The 17,534-nt window shown below is 34.7% G+C and overlaps 1 protein-coding gene across 2 annotated transcripts in view; it reads right to left on the bottom strand.

Annotated features, from left to right (window-relative positions):
* CSMD3 (CUB and Sushi multiple domains 3) overlaps positions 1–17,534 on the bottom strand; it is a 771,720-nt gene that overhangs the window by 195,872 nt on the left and 558,314 nt on the right. For both annotated transcript variants that reach the window (XM_084864313.1, XM_084864314.1), the window contains 2 exons: positions 15,585–15,772; positions 7,058–7,252 (listed from right to left, as the gene is read on the bottom strand). In XM_084864313.1, the coding sequence (XP_084720439.1) occupies positions 7,058–7,252; positions 15,585–15,772 (383 nt within the window). The remainder of the gene's footprint in view (positions 1–7,057; positions 7,253–15,584; positions 15,773–17,534) is intronic.

Here is a 17,534-nt window from a genome sequence, read left to right as displayed (position 1 = left end):
GGACTCCAAAACAAGACTGTTAGGCAAGTGTGACTTTGAGCAAGAGACTGAACCGCTTTGTGTGTCTTGGTCTCCTCATCTGTAAAAGGAGAATATGAGTACTCCCTAAGTCATGGAGTTGTGGTGAGGTGTAAAATGATACGGGTATAAAACTTCATATTGTGCTCAATACAGGCAAGCTATTACCTCTCATCATTCCTTCTGTGTGCTTCCCCTTCTGAGCATCTTTAATTTCTATCCAAAATGCCCTGTTTACTCTTTTTACTGTATGTTCACCTATGCTGAACCTTACGGGTTAAACACACCACCCCCTCTTATCTTTAACTTCCCTGATTCCTTCTTATTTCTAATTTTAAGATTCAGTTCATGCATCACTTTTATCGGGAAGACCCTCCCTGCTCTCTCTCTGTAACTAGGTCAGATGCACCACCATGCTGTGCTCATAGTACTTTGCTTTATTTCTAGCAATGGGCCTTATCTGTCTGAATCTCATCAGATTGTAGCTCTCTATAGGAACGGACCATAGTGAATTCATGTTTTTATCCCTGCTAGTGCAGGATCAGGCTGATAACTGGTACTTTTGAAAGCCTAAGAAAATAATGAATGATGCTATTTCTTCCACACTAGTAATCATTTAACGGTCTAAATACATATATTCTTAGGATCTTATTATTATAATTATCATTTGAATGCTCACTGCATATGCAATATACTTGATATTCCCCATTGCCATATGCTATGGAAATGGAAAAGATCAAGTATATTGCATTAGTCCAGTTATGAAATAAGTAAGTCACAGGGCTGTAATGTATCACATGATGACTATAGTTAATAATATTCATAGTTGAAAGTTGGTAGGGAGCAGATCTTAAAAGTCCTCATCACAAGAAAAACATATTTTTGTAACTATGTGTGGTGATGGTTATTAACTATACTTATTGTGGTGATCATTTGTTAATATACACAAATATCAAATCATTATGTTATTCACCTGAATACACTAATATGATGTTACATGTCAATTTTACTTCAATTAAAAATGATTATTATTGTGACCAAGGTCAATGGTTTTTACCTTTCAAAGTTCTAAGGCCTTAAAATAACTAAGGTTTTTGCACACATAAGAGATATCTTTACCCAGGATAAATTGTTTCAGTTTTTAAACATGTACATATGACTCCATTCTTGAGCTTTATGTGGTAGGAGGAGGATAAATAGAAGATTTTTTTTTTTCCTACTAAGAAGAAAAGCAATCGTATGGCTAAAGGAAATCAGAGGGCTAGCCAGTCAGAGAGCTGGGGAAATGGCATTCAGATGGAAATGCCAGCAAATGCAAAAGCCCTGATGCAGAAATGTGAACAGTGCTTTGAAGAAACATGAAGGAGGCCAGTGTGGCTCAGCTGTGTGGTAGAGAGGGAGAATAGCAGAGAGGTAAGGAGCATAGAAGAAGATTAAGTAAGACATTATAAGACTTTTGGCATTTATTCAGATTTAGGAAACCACTGGTAGATTTTGAGCAAATATGTGATACAATCTTACATGTGCTTTTAAGACTATGCTGCTGTGTTCAGAAGAGGCTGGAGAGGCAGGGAAGGGAAGGAACCAGTTGGGAAACAGGATAAGAGATGAGAGATAGCTAGCTAGCGGCCTCAATCAGGGTAGAGATGTGTTTGTATAAACAACTCCAATGCCATTAGGTGAAATAAATCAAATGATGAATTTTAAGGGGAAAATATAAATCAGTCACTGTTTTTATTTTATTACTTTTACCTAATATTGAATCAGATTATGGATAAGAATGATATAAGATAATTTTGTTTCAACAGATGCTTTTCAAAATATGAAAAATAACAAGGGGAGAAATCATTTTCTAAACTCGTTTTTATATCCAAAGGGAATTTCAGGTATATGTGTGTGTGTATATATATATCCTGTTCTGCTATCATTTAATGTATGTGACAGTCTCATGAGATAATCTGCAGGGTTTCTCATCTCTGGGCAGGATTTAGCACAGGATAATATCATTTTGGATCTACTTCTGAAGAAAATAATCTCCCAGTGTCCAACATAAGCTTTTAAAAAGATTTTCTTAAGATTTCAAATGTATACTTAATCCTTAAAAGTGATAAAAATCTATACTCTAAAATAGAAAACCTTGGTGCATTCTAATGGTTCAATTCAGGTTAAAAAAAATACTTACTTAGAGCCTCCTTGTATAAATTAACATGTTTCATGCTAAAAAATAATATATATCCCAAGACTTAGTAAGTTTATGTTGAGAGACTAAGGTGACACTAAGGCAATATTATACAAAAAAGAAAATATGTATGGTTGTATTTAAAGAGTTTGCAAAGTATGGTCATGTCAATTTTTATATAAAAATAAAAACTTTATTTCCTTATTTTGGCATTTGCTAATCACAGTCCAATAGTCCCTCCTTATGACTTCTAAAGTAAAGTCTATCAGTCAGTCAAAATCTCCAAGAAACTTGGCATCAAAGACAGCAGAGAGTAGCCACCCAACACTCAAACATTGATGAAGTTAGAGATAGCAGTATAAGCAAATTAACATGTGGCAACGGCAGTTATTAGAAAAGCCAAAAGTAATACATATCTGGAACACTGAAGAGAGGGGCTGTGGATGTGACATAACTCTTTATCTCTTATTTCTGGAAATCAGTAAATATTATCTAGAGTTGGTGAATCAAGAAACGGAGCTTCATATGTTATGCAGGGCCACAGATTGGCCCATCAGAGCAATTAGAAATAGATCTTATTAGAAGACGCATTCAAAGAATAAGAGAATAGAGGAGATGGCCATTGCTTTAAATGGTAAGCTATTCGTATTGTATTTTAGTTATAGCACATATGCATATTTTACTTTAGTGAAAAATACAAATTTTACCTTAATTAAAAATAATATATTCTTATAAACAAACCCTCTTGCTCTAATGCACATGCTTTATACACTAATTTTGACTCTTAAACTATTAAATCAACAAATAAAAGTCAGCCAGTCATGTGTATTTTGGATTTCTATGCAATAACTATGAAGGACAACAAATCAATATGTCTTATACTAATTAAACAGAAAAATAAAAACAACACTCTAAAATGTATTAACCTCCCCTTGCTGTGTAACATTAACAATGACAGGACCAAATGGTTTAAATAAGTTATTTTATATAATTTCCTAACAACCTTCAATTTACACAATATTATTTCACTTAGATATGCAAAATAAATAAACTGAACAAAATTACAGAGTTGACCCAGGCTTTTTCTTATTTTAAAGTCAGTTTTTAGAGCTTACCATATCTAATTTTAAAACATGGATTTTTCTTCTTCAAATATACTAGAAATGAACAGTTGTGGTTATATTTTTAACATAAATGTATCTTAGTTTTGCTTTAATGGCTTAAAACACACATTGAATAACTTTGTTTTCTATAATACCTTGGCATTCATTGTGGTTAAAAGTCAAGTGATATCCTCTTAATTGATAAAATGTTTTCCTTTAAGAAATATAAAAATACTGAACTCCTACACTACTTTCAGGAAGAGGTGAATATGTAGCCATACAATGACATTAATAACTTACATTTTATTAATATGAAAATGACAAAAATATACTAGTTCAACTAAAATATAACATGCAATGCATGTTTTCTAGTGAAATGCTTCTTATTGAAATTTTACTAGGTCTTCAGTATGTGTTGTGTTAATTGAGTCTTTACAATAACTTACTAAAGTAAAACTACTATCAAGTTTTAGAGATTTAAAAATCAAGACTCAGCCTGCCTCAGGCCATAGGTACAGTGAGAGAATTTGAATGAACATCTATTCTTCCTTCTACAATGTCTATAGATATTATTATTCAACCAACATTGCATAATACACTTAACTAGAGGCCTAGTGTACAAAATTCGTGCACTGGGGGGGGGGGGGGGGGGAGGGGCTCAACCCAGCCTGCTCCCTCTCACAATCTGGAAGCCCTCAGGGCATGTCCTACTGACAGGGAGTGGGCCTAGGCTGAAGTCTGGCCTCCCTCTGTGGGAGATGAGTAGACTGAGCCCAAGGCTGCCTGAGACCTGGGCCTCACAGCTGCTGTGGCTTTGTCCGGATGGACATCCAAATGGACATTTGGAAGATGTCTGCACTAATTAGCATATTACCCTTTTATTAATATAATTTGGGCTATAATTGAGCCCATAAAATATTTTTTGTTCAGAGGAATTTATTTGTATATGCTATGGCATATTCCATGCTGAAATTGGCATTGGTATGACCTATCAATAAAAATAAAAAACACTATTCAAAAAGAATAGGATTATTTTAGGCATGTATATACTTAGTGAATGCATGCTAAACTCTAGTACTCTTTTCTTTCTTACCTAAATCAATGAAAGCCATCTCTTTAATAATGTATGCCTTTTCTTAACACCTAAATACTTTTATCTATTATTTTCTGTATCCTTTGAGTTTTCTCCATCAGAATTTTTAGTTATTTTTTGGCTGGCTCCCAAAGTTTCTTAATGATCACTGATAATATATTTTGAAAAGTGCTTTAGAATATTTTTCTGGCTTAAACTGATTTCCCTTCTGAATAACTCTAAATTATACCACAATATACTCACTCTTTTTCTTAAATTTCCTATTAACTTCCATGTCATATAGTGATTTTTTTTTTTTTTGCTTTGTGAGAATTAAATCCAAAGTAATTTACTTTTTATTCTCTTCAATTTCTGATAGATGAAATCATCAATTCAAGTCAATAACTGAATGACCATTTAGTAGATATCTACCTTTTCTTTATTGCTTATAAGAGCATTTTGAAGTAAAAATTTTTAAGTTTTCCCTATTGTTTATTTAGAGACAATAAGTATAGAGTAGCTAAATAACTTGTGTATGTTAGAATCACACACATATAATTCTAATATATGAATATTACACAAATAGGAAAAATTACCACATGTATTAGACACAAAAAAAAAAAATCATATTTTTAACCATCAGATCTGTGTTGTTCACAGTAAGAAATATACTTTATACCAATGAACACATGAACACTTACATAAAGACACACACATATGTATATTTATTGCATTTTATTTATCTCTGTACATAACCAAAAACAGCTCCACAAATATTATTATTTATTCTTACTGCGTTCTTTTGATTATAGTATTTTTCTCTTCTTTTAATTTTTTTTGTTTTATTATACTAAAACTTTATGTCATTTGTAAAAATGCTAGCCATGACCCAGTGGATTAATTTTATGACTCATGGTAGTGACCTATAGTTTGGAAAGTCGGCCCTAGATGAGGTCATCTCCATGGTCAATTTTGCACAACAAATCAGAATCACTCATCTGAAGAGTCTGTGATAACTTTCCACAGTGATTTCATTGTATCTCTCTCCTTGCTGACTTTTCTCCCCACTGTGTTTCTATCCTCATAAATATAGTTACATACAAACATGATTTTTGAATGTGCAATATTATTTTTTCTAATATAATGATTTTATTTAGCTATAATACCTCCAACAGCTTGAACTAAAAATCCCCATGGTCTGCAATAGAGCTCTCTGTCATTTTAAGACTAGAGGTCCAGTGCATGAAAAATCATGCACTTGCGTGGGGCGGGGGTTCCTCAGCCAACCTGTGCTCTCTCTCACAGTCCGAGGCCCTTATAGGAGCAGGCCTAACCTGGCAGTCAGATATCCTTAGTGCTTCCATGGAGGCAGGAGAGACTTCTGCCACCCACTGCACTAGCCAGCCCTGAGACTGACTTCTGGTGGAGATCCCCTTGTGGGAGTGCACTCACCACGAGGGGGCAGCTCCAGCAATGAGCATCTGACCCCTGGTGGTCAGTGCATGTCACAGCAATGGGTCATTCTGCTGTCTGGTTGATTTGCATATTAGCATTTTATTATATAGAATGTCTGGTTTTCATTAAAATAATTTCTAAACCACTCTGTGTTTGACTTTCTGCTTAACACTAAGATCTGGATTTTTGGAAAGGCCACAAGTCACCAGTTCCATAAAGTGTTGAACTGATCTTTGTTTTGGAAAATACTTTAGGAATTTATCCAGAAATATATTTATAAAATTCTGAATCACCATCATCAAAATCTGCTCCTTTGTTACCTGGGACTTTCACAGTTTCCCCTCTTGTGCTCACTGAATGATCTCTTCAAAACCATTCCCAAAGAGCTGTTTATTTATTACAGCCAACTGCTTAGCAAATTGCACTCCCCAAATGAAGGTAGCATCTGTTTCAGGTGCCTCTCTGATCAGTAATTGCCTTAATCTCAAAAATATTATGTTTTTGCCCCTAAACTATATTTTCCTAAGATTTTCTAGTATCAGAAGTCTTCTCTTGGCTATGATCATTGTCTGATACTTTGTCAACACGATTCTGGTACCCTGGTCTTTCACAAACTCTGTGAGAGCACATCTGGCAATCTCATACCTGATATTATGTCACTGAAACCAGTTTTAGGTCCTTCTCCATCCTTCCATGCCTTTGGGTTTTCCTTGTGCTACTGAAGCTGCCTATGCAGCTCTGATTTGTTTTTTGTTTTTAGACAACCTAATTCTTAGATATATATATTTTATATGTTTCTATTTCTATAAAGACTTACCACAAAAATGACACTAAGTTATTGCATTTATCTACTTCTGTTGAAATATCAGTTTTATTGTGTGTGTTCCTTATTTACTTGGCCAGTATTTCCGAGGTACCTAATGATTTCAGGCAATCCTCTAAGTCCCGAATACAAATGAACAGAACAGGTCCTATTGCTGCACTCAGTTAGCTTGCTTACCACAACATATGCATTGCTTTAGACACACCTGGGAATATAAACCCTTTCCAAAACCATGTCTTTACTGAATCCAATTTAAAAATCTTTGATGAAAATCTCTGCATTCCTATTCCACACTTGTAGGTTGTATGTTAAGTGGTTGATTTTTTTTTTTTTAAAGTACAGAACTGACTTTAAACATTTATTGATTCTTTCTAATAATAATTATGAGAAATAGAGATATTTCTTACCATGACAGCTTGGTAAGGCTCTATTCCAGCCAGGTCTTCCATCATCTCCCATGATACAGGTGAGTGTTGAATAACCTTGAAGGACATAACCAGCATCGCAGTAATAGGTGACTGTTGACCCTAATTTATAATCCATCCCAAGTCTGGTGCCATTCATTATATTGCCTGGATCAAAGCAGGACTCTCGGAGTTTTGCTGTAAAACAACGTGGATGTAAAATGAGCTGCTTTACAATACTGTTTCCTATGCAACCTTTAAGATTTCTTCATTACTAGCACTAAATAGAAAGGAAGACACCAGCACCCTTTCAGCCTCTGAGTGCTCAAAGTATAAAGCAGCCTTTAACCATATTTCACATTTTGTGAAGTTATATCAATTGATAAGAGAATAAAATTCTTCACTGTTTTTTGCACTAAAATTATTGTCTAATACATACAGTCAAACATAGGGGGTTTTAGATTTCATTATAGAAAGAGGCAGGGCTTATTTCCTTATTTAATATTCCTTTATTAATGTGCACTTATTCCATGTTACTCCTGTCTATGCTGAGCTCAGTTCATTTCACCACCAAGAGGAAAGTAAAAGACGCTATTTTTCTGTCTTGAAAATATTTCTTAACCTACCTGCTTTATTATTCCCACATTCCCATCGGAGGTCTGCCCATTATAAATAGCAACAAAATCTTTATATACCCAAGCCAATGTCTTTTTAGACAGAGAAACTATATCAAAGCCAAACACTTTCAAAGCTAACAGTACCAGGCAATTGTAAAACTTCAGTTCAGTCACAACAAAGGAACTGTTTTCTGTGCACCCAGATAGTGAACTGAAGAGGAAAATGTGTAGAAAAAAAATATGCTAGTTCTCACAGTTTGAGAATAGGCGCTACAACACTTGGTTGTTAAATTTTCTGGTAATGCCTTAATCTTTCCATTTTATTATTATAATAATTTACTTAAGAAATAAAGAGAAATGTGTAATGTAAGGACCATCACAAATTCAGCATAACAAGTATGATTTTTTTTTATATTAGAGTTTATCTTAGTTAATGGGAAGTCAGAAGGTAGGCACAACTCTGGATATAAACCATGACATCATTGGAATCTAATTCAACAATGCCCTGGTGTTTGACTATTGCAAAAATTATATTAATACTAGAGGCCTGGTGCATGAAATTCATGCACTTGGAGTAGGGGGGGTCCCTCAGCCTGGACTTCACCCTCTCACAGTAAAAGAGGCTCCCACCACCCTGCTGTGCTAGCCAGCCATGGACCCTGTGAGAGCACACTGACCACCAGGGGATGGCTCCTGCATTGAGCATCGGCCCCCCTGGTGGTCAATGCGTGTCATAGCGACCAGTTCTGCTGTTTGGTCAATTTGCACATTAGCCTTTAATGATACAGGATAATGTCTTATTTGGGCAAGGCCTCTAATTCAATTTTTTTAGATAGTTAAAGGAAGGGGCAGAATTTTCTTTTGTGCACGAAGCTAAAATTGCCCTTAGCACAAAAATCTGCATACCACTGAGACACATCCTGGTGAGGCTTATTCTGAACCCCCACACTGTTCTGTTATGTGTATACGTATTGGGAACCATCTTATCTCTTTAGTGAAAGGAACCTTTTGTTATGTTACAATGACTAACTTGTTATCTCATGAGTTGTGTTTTGGTTTCAAGCCTGTATCCAGTATTCATGCAGCAACTTCAGATCATGAACCAGGCATATATTTTATTTTATTTTCTCAAAATCTTTCTAGATTTTTATGTATTAGATAGGAATAGCCCATGGGCACAGATGATAGTCTGATGAAGTCCTTGGAAGGGCTGGATGCAGAGTGGAGGAGATCAATGGGAAACAAACAAACAAACAAACAAAACAAACAAAAAACAAAGGGACATCTGTAATACTTGCAACAATAAAGATACATTTTTATTTGTATCTTTACAAATAAAATATCTTAAAGGAAAATATCTTAGTTGAAAAGAGTTTTATGTGGAAGCAATATAAGTAATTGCTCTGCACTGTACTTTATATTCTCAACTCCTCTTGAAAAGGTATTAATTGACCCTATGTTCACTTATATGAATTGAACCTATGTTCACTAACTGCAAGACTGACTTCTGCCATGCCGACCCAGCACTGAATGCCATGAGGGCTGCGATCAGGCCCTGCTTTTCTCTCCTGGCCTTTGTCCCGGCCTGATCGCAGCCCTCTTGGCACTGACTGCAGGACTGACTTCTGGTGTTTGGTCAAGCCTTCAGTCATTTTGGGTTCTTTTTATGTATAGATGTCCAATTCTAATGAATTGCAACAGAAAAGTATATTTTTTCTATTCATAAAAGTTTGCAGAGTTTAAATTACTTTGACATTTACAAAAAAAATTATGAGAAATTTGTGTTTTAGGAAGAGAACTAGGTAAGATTTCTACCAAATCAAAAAAAGAAGAAATGTTGGAACCAAACACTTCAATGATTTCAAAAGATAATCAAAGGAATGAAGAAGGCCACTTTCTTCCTTCTTTCTTTGCAACAAATAGTTAAAAGCCCACTACCCAGCCAACTCAGAAAACATAGCAGTAGGCATCAGAAAATATTCTAGCTGAAACCAGTTTGGTTCAGTGGATAGAGTGTCAGCCTGTGGACTGAAGGGTCCAAGGTTCGATTCTGGTCAAGGGCATGTACCTTGGTTGCAGGGTTAGGGTTAGGGTTAGGGGGATGTGCAGGAGGCAGCTGTTCGATGTTTCTCTCTGATAGATGTTTCTACCTCTCTATTCCTCTCCTTTTCTCTCTGTAAAAAATCAACATATATATATATATATATATATATATATATATATATTCTAGCTCTTATGTCTCTTAGAGTCTATCGAGAATTATATTAAATACTTATAATTGTTAATTGTGCTGAGTATGCAAAAGGGGAGGCATTCAAAAACTCACCTGAAGAACTGACATGCAAACTAAAAATTAAGAAAACTGAGTTGACTAGGTCTCAGAGAGATGAGGAGTATGAAGGGGAGGAAGTGTATTGGAATGTGCAAGTCGAATAAACCTAATTCCTGAGTTTCAATATGAAGCTAAAAATCTTGATCTCCCATGCAGGTGCATGCATGTGCATGTTCACACACACACACACACACACACACACACACACACACATGCACACGCACACACACACTCACACCATTTGCACCCATCTATTATATTCAGACTCCACTATAAAAATTATTTCCCAATCCAATAAACTATGTTTCTTGCCAGATAAATATCCACATTGCACTGTTTTCAGATAAGCCCCAGCAGGATGAATAGTAAATTTGGACACTAAGAATGGGGCTTTATTATTGGAGGGCTGGTTGGCTTATTTTAAAGAATAAAACCTCACATAGAGTCTTTCTTTAAACAAGCAGAAAAACACAACATAATTTTTAGGCAGAACAGCAGCCTAGCATTTATAGCCGGCCCTCATGAAATTGAGTTAAATCCTCTGAGGAAAAGGGAAGGATTGGAATTACTGTTTAAAAGGATTCATCTCCTTGACAGGCCTAACAGTCTAATATTCATCTTTGGAAAAGTTGCTTTTTCGTTAAAGTTTTTCCAAAAGTTTCAGTGATATATCAATGAATCTATAATCCAAACACCCTACCTTTTGAGGAGAGGAAAATATGGTAAATAAATTTAAAATATTGCCTGTGCAACAGTTTTACATTGATAGCCTCATTTTGAGAGGATTCATTTATCTCATTGTTATGTTTATACAATATTTTAAATCCTGGCGAATAGCTTTCTATGAATAATACTGCCTTTGTTTATTTCCAAGGACACAGACAGTGGGTGGTGAAGGCTTGGGGGGTAAGGTGGTGGGAGAGGGAAATCGGGGGCGGGGGGAGGAAGGGGCCATATGTAATATTTTCAGCAATAAAGATTTATTTAAAAAACAAAAATAGTCTTGAAGCACTAAAGAAAAAAAAGATATATTTATATCTGCAATTTATTTATTTACAGGGTCTCCCAAAAATGTGTATATACTTTTAACAACTGATAGACCAATTTTGAAAATGAAATGTATTTTAATAAACACTGACTTTATAATTATTCATAGTGTGTATATACATTGTTTGGGATATCCTATAGTTTAAATTTAATATTAATTTCTGATTTTTAAGCTTTACTTGTTATTAAAGATCACATTAACTCTAAAAAGTAGGCACTGCCTTTTAGGTATAAGTCTTAAATTCTTATTTTTATTGTAAATGCATGCTCTGATAGAGGATGTAACCATATGGAGTTATCTCAAAAGAAATATTGTGATCTCTTTAAAACAGTTCATTTATTCAAATCCCTATTAAACTAAAAATATGTATTCTTTGGTAGATGTCTGATCATTGCACATTACTTCTAGACATTATACTATGTTCTTGATATATAATAACACTTGGTAAAGGCAAAAAATAAAAATAAAAAATTAGTCTTGTGGAAAATAAACTCAGTGCTAACATTGTAAAAAAATAATATCTGGATTCTAAAGAATAAATTAAGGACCTCATGGTAGAATTGTGTGTAAGTGGCTGTTTGTATAGTAGCTAAGGATAGTGGGAAGTAATTGTAGGGTCTGAAAAGAATTATAGTTCAAGACATGATTATGTATTTTTATCTGCCTGTACTCTCATTTGTATTTGTATTTACTCAAAATGGTAATGATAAGTTGTCATCTTGTGTAACTCATTTTAACAATTTGACCCTCAATTTTATCATTTGTATAGGAGAGATAGCAGTACGTATCTCATAATGTTGCTAGTTTAATATTTTTGTTGCATTTATGTCTGTTCCTGGAAGGACAAAGATTATGCATTAAAAGAACTAATCACTACATAGAATAGAGTAAGTATATAATAAATAATATTTCTTTTTAAAATTTTGCATCTATGGCCATTGTCCTATGACAGCATAAATCTTAGTTTTTGAAATAATGGACACAGAAACAAACTGGGTAATAGAAAGAAACATACATTTAGCAGAGATATGCCAAATAGATTCTATCTCAAGTACTTCATTGCATGGATTTAGTGATGGCTATCTGGAATGTAAGGTGGAGAAAGAATTGTAAGGTCAAGTCCAGTTTCCATGAGAATAATATTGTATTCCATTAGCACCATCTTCCCTGAGCATGGTAGTGCTTATAATGTTCTTTCTATATCTTTTATCATAGTGATCTCTAGAAATGATTTACCAAGTATTATTTCACAAAAGTATTAGCTCTACTGACTTGCTTAAGCTCCCTCTCTCCCTCTCTCTTTTTCTCCCTCCCTCCCTCCCTCCCTCCCTCCCTCCCTCCCTCTCTCCCTCCCTTTTTTCCTTCCTTTCCTTTCCTTTCCTTTCCTTTCCTTTCCTTTCCTTTCCTTTCCTTTCCTTTCCTTTCCTTTCCTTTCCTTTCCTTTCCTTTCCTTTCCTTTCCTTTCCTTTCCTTTCCTTTCCTTTCCTTTCCTTTCCTTTCCTTTCCTTTCCTTTCCTTTCCTTTCCTTTCCTTTCCTTTCCTTTCCTTTCCTTTCCTTTCCTTTCCTTTCCTTTCCTTTCCTTTCCTTTCCTTTCCTTTCCTTTCCTTTCCTTTCCTTTCCTTTCCTTTCCTTTCCTTTCCTTTCCTTTCCTTTCCTTTCCTTTCCTTTCCTCCCTCCCTCCCTCCCTCCCTCCCTCCCTTCCTTCCTTCCTTCCTTCCTTCCTTCCTTCCTTCCTTCTATCTTTCTTTTCTGTCTTTCCTCTCTCTCTCCTCCCTCCCTCCCATTATTCCTCCCCCCTGCCCACCTTGTTTGCTGCCTTTTCCCCCCTGATCTCTTTTCCTCTTCTCTCCCGCCCCCTCTCCTGTTCTCTTCTTTACAACTGGTCTTATTTAGAAGCCTGTCAATATGCAGATATAACTAGCTATTCTTAAAGAGGCAAGTTTTCACTTACAACATGCAGGGCAGAATAGTATCTTCAAGTCTTCTAATATTTCAATAATATTATTGTTTTAGGATTCTAAGTATGACTTGATTTAAAACAGAAAAGTTAGCAATTAAATAATTATCAAACAATTACTATGCATAGGCAACATTCTAAGGTACTCATTGTATAATAGCAAATAGAGTTCTTGCTCTTAATAGGCTTGCATTTTAGTATGTTTGAGAGTTAGTGAAATAAGTGCTGGTGCAAGTACAGAGAACAGATACAGAGAACGGATTGGTGGTTGCTAAAGTTTAGGGTCGGGGTGGGTCAAATAAATAAAGGTGATCAAAAGATATAAACTTCCAGTTGTAAGACAAGGTAGTACTGGAGATGTAATGTACAGCATGGTGACTATAGTTAACAATACTACATTATGTATTTTTGAAAGTTGCTAAGAGAATAGATCTTAAAAGTTCTCATCCAAGAAAACATTGTTAACTGTGCAGTGATAGACACTACCTAAACTTATTGTGGTAATCATTTCACGAGATATACATATATCAAATCATTATGTTGTACATATAAAATTAATAAGATATCATGGGTCAATTATATCTTAAAATATATGCAGAGTTTCTGAAACACTTTCTCTGCTATTAACAAGATAAACTGGTTAACCTCTTCTGAGAGTAATTTGGCAATATGGACTTAGACTGATTATGGACTTAGATTAGCCTTCGACTCAGTAATTCCGCTCTTAGTATATATTTATTTTAGAAAGACACTCACACATATATTGAAAAAAGCATATAAAACAATTTTAACTTCATCATGATTCAATTCTTTTGGTGAAAAACTGAAACAACCTAAGTGTCTAGCAGAATGACTCATAAATTAACTGTAATACAGTCATATGATGGAATAGCATAAAGAAATGAATGAACTAAATTTACATATCTCTGTCATTGATAAACCTTAAATACAATGTAAAGGGGAACTTCTTCACAATGATGTGCACATGATGGAAATGAAAAAAATATGACATAGGATGAAGGATGTGCACATGGTAGAAAATATAAAAATGTGTATAAGCTTTCATACATGGAAAAGATAAGCATCAAACACAGAATTAGGAAGATACTGTCATGAAAAAAAAATATGGTTATGTGAAAATGGCCTTGGGCTCTCACCATGGTTTGCCTGAATTGTCAGCAGCTGGGCCCTGGAATATGATGTGGGGAGCCTCTTCCAATTGATGAGACTGATAGAATGTTCAAGATCAACCCTCCATAAGGCCAATGCTTCCTTAGCCCACAATCACAAGGTCTAAACTTCCCCAGGGCCCTCTGGTTTGGAGGAGTTAGCATCCGCAGATAGCCCCAATGAATAGCTGGCACACCAAATCCTCACTGTCTGGTGCCCACTGTCTTGTATATTCTCCCTGTGATGTGACCATATTCTTACTTTGCTCTGTCAAATGAGGGACTCACAGGGGGCTCAATGTTCCCACTGGGATAAAACCATTCAGATATTTTGCATCAGAAATGCGTGTTTCATATTGAGCAAATGCCTTGGCCCTGGCATTCATTTCCAAGGAATGATGACATTCCGGAGTACTTCAAGCATCTGCATCTTGCTGAGTTGTGAGTTTTTCCCTAAAAAAGTCTTCCTTATCTCAGGCTATGTGAAGCTGTAGCATTTATCCTGACTTTATTTGATAGGCATCAAGAGACAAACCTATTTCCATGGCAACTGTAAAAGGTGTTTAACTGTAAATGCAATATTATGTTTCTTAAAACAAGAATTAATAGAGCTGAAGCAGATATGAAACTATGTTAAGGTTTGTCAAGTTGGATGATATATATTTTGAAGTTTATTTTATGATTCTGTATAATTTTCAGTTATTGAAAATATTTCATAGTGAAAAAGCTGAGTGGTAAGTTACAAGCCAAAATATGTATTTTCAGAACTCAAAAACTTGAGATGAATTATCAGTATGTCCTTTAAGGATTCAATTATTGAAAAATAAGTTTTACCTTTAAACAACTAAGATCTAATTTGTTCTTATAACCACAGAGTATAAATATATATATATATATATATATATATATATATATATATATATATGCACTGTAATACTAATTCATTTAAATACTTACATAAATATCCTAAAATATAATTATCACTAATTTAATACCCCTATTCTGAATACTGGCATATTTAAATATCTGTAGATGTTTTGTGTAACATAATTATCACTATAATTTGTTCTCTTTATCACTGATCATAGCCTCTAAATAAAATATATTTAAGAGAATATTCAGCTTGCAAAAAAAAAACTAGTTTTTTTAAATTTTATTATTTTGTGGTTTCAGCCAACTCTCAGAGTATACTAATTGTTAATTTGTTTGCTGATACATTCCCTTTGGTAGTAATTAGGGAAATACTAATTTCCTCCCCATCGATAGGAAAAGTCAGAGTTCTTTTATGAGCTGAACTGTAGGTAGCCTGCACTGAGAAATGCACAGATAACCACTGCAGAGTTATCCTCCTGTAGAAAATACACACAAGTGAAACCATGATGCTAAAATCAAATGGTCACAATTACCTTTATATTCTAAATGAAATCCAGTGTAACTCACAGATCCATCACTCCGAAAAGCCAAATGCATGGCATTGGAGCTGCTTTCTATCCGCTCTGGCAACTTGCTGTCTTGAAAACTTCCAATTAGTGGGCTATTACTGTCTGGCCCATCGTATATATAGAGAAAGTCATAGTTTGGCTCTATGCTGAAACTAAAAAAAAAAGGAAAAAGATAGTAAGCTTAAGTGATATATATAAAATCAGATATTAATTCAGTCAATATCTTTTAAAATAACAATAGACTCTGTCAAAATAACTTAATTGGAAAACTTGCCTGGCAAAAACACACTACATAAGAATATCAAATTAGCAGTGAAAAACAGAAATGACATCTTAATATTTTCAAATATTTCTAAGTTAGCATTGTGTCTACAGGAAATGCCAATGATTGTAAGGCAAATAGTTTAGCTGATGAAAGGGTATAGGATTTGCAGCCAGAGATGTAGGTGTAAGCCTTGCTTCTGTCCTTGTTCACCTATATAGTCACATTATATCAGTAAAATGCGGAGAACAAAGAATCTGCTTCTTTTTATTCAGATATTTTGCTTCAGAAAATAAAACATCTCTTTTTCTTTGTCAGTGGTACTACTATGCCCTGAATTTCAAAGTTTATAAGGAGCTTTGCTGTTTTAAAAGACAACTCCATATGTCATATTTAAACAAAAGTTTGAGATACAAATTTGCATTTAAATTACGCAAATGAAGCACTGTACATTGTATTAGGTTTACCTTTTCTTAAAAATAAATGTATTGTTTTATAACTTCATGTAGGAGAAATCAAACCAATAAACTACTTGTCAAAACTAAATAACATGCTAGTAAAGACATTTTAACGTGTAAATTATTCCAAATAATATTTAAATATTGCATATTTGCATATTAAATTTGCTCAAGAAGTCTTCATAAGTCTGAACATTGTCCTACAATGATTATAGAACCCACATGTTTAGAAGGCAGAAGATAAGTACTCTCCTGGAACATTGGAGAGGACATTTTGAAATAATTTGTCTCTCTCTTAGCTCCTATTGTGGCAGAGAAAAAGTGGACTTAATTGGGTCATTAAGAAAAGCCAACAAGTTTATGACAAAACCAGGAAAGCTTGCCAATGTTGAACATTCATTAGTGGAGAAACTATTTTTACAAGTTTTACCATCCTTAAATCTAAATGAGAAACTTAAATGTCAGATATTTCCAAAATATACTGGATTTATAGAAGTTTACAAATCATTTATAATCCTTTCTGTCTGCATGTATAAGAGAGAGGAATCCAGCTAGCTTACTTGTGCATAAATAGTGGTGAAGAAAGACTGGAATAGCTAGAGGTTCCCAACCTTTCCACATATTAGGGAAACTGTAACATAAGAAAATTGGGGTACCACCATATTGCTATATTTTGTTTTTATTTATTCATTAGCTTCACAAGTCTAATTCAAGTAATTGCTCAAAACCTTTAAGTAGATATGAGGTCTAAATTTTGGTGACTTTTGTATAATATAGCAGAAAATGGAGAACAAGGCCTTATTTTATTGCTTACTACCTTGGTTCTAGGGCAAAACACAACCTTTCTGAACTTCATCTCTTTCAAAATCAAGATTTCATGAGGCCCTAGCTGGTTTGGCTCAGTGGATAGAGCATCAGCCTACAGACTAAAGGGTCCTTGGTTCAATTCCAGTCAAGGACACATGCCCAGGGTTGTGGGCTTGATCCCCAGTAAGGGTGTGCAGGAAGCAGCCAATCAATGATACTCTCTCACCATTGATGTTCCTATAATATCTCTCTTTCCCTCTCTATTCCTCTCTGAAATCATTAATATATCTATACTAATAAAAGGGTAATATACTAATTAGACCAGACATCTTCCAGAAGTCTTTCCAGACAAAGCAATGGTGGTGGGGGCCAAAGCAGAGGTGGTTA

Source organism: Pipistrellus hanaki, assembly GCF_964339955.1.
Source record: "Pipistrellus hanaki genome assembly, chromosome: 17".
In the NCBI taxonomy this organism is placed as follows: Eukaryota; Metazoa; Chordata; class Mammalia; order Chiroptera; family Vespertilionidae; genus Pipistrellus; species Pipistrellus hanaki.
This window is presented reverse-complemented; position numbering and strand designations above follow the sequence as displayed.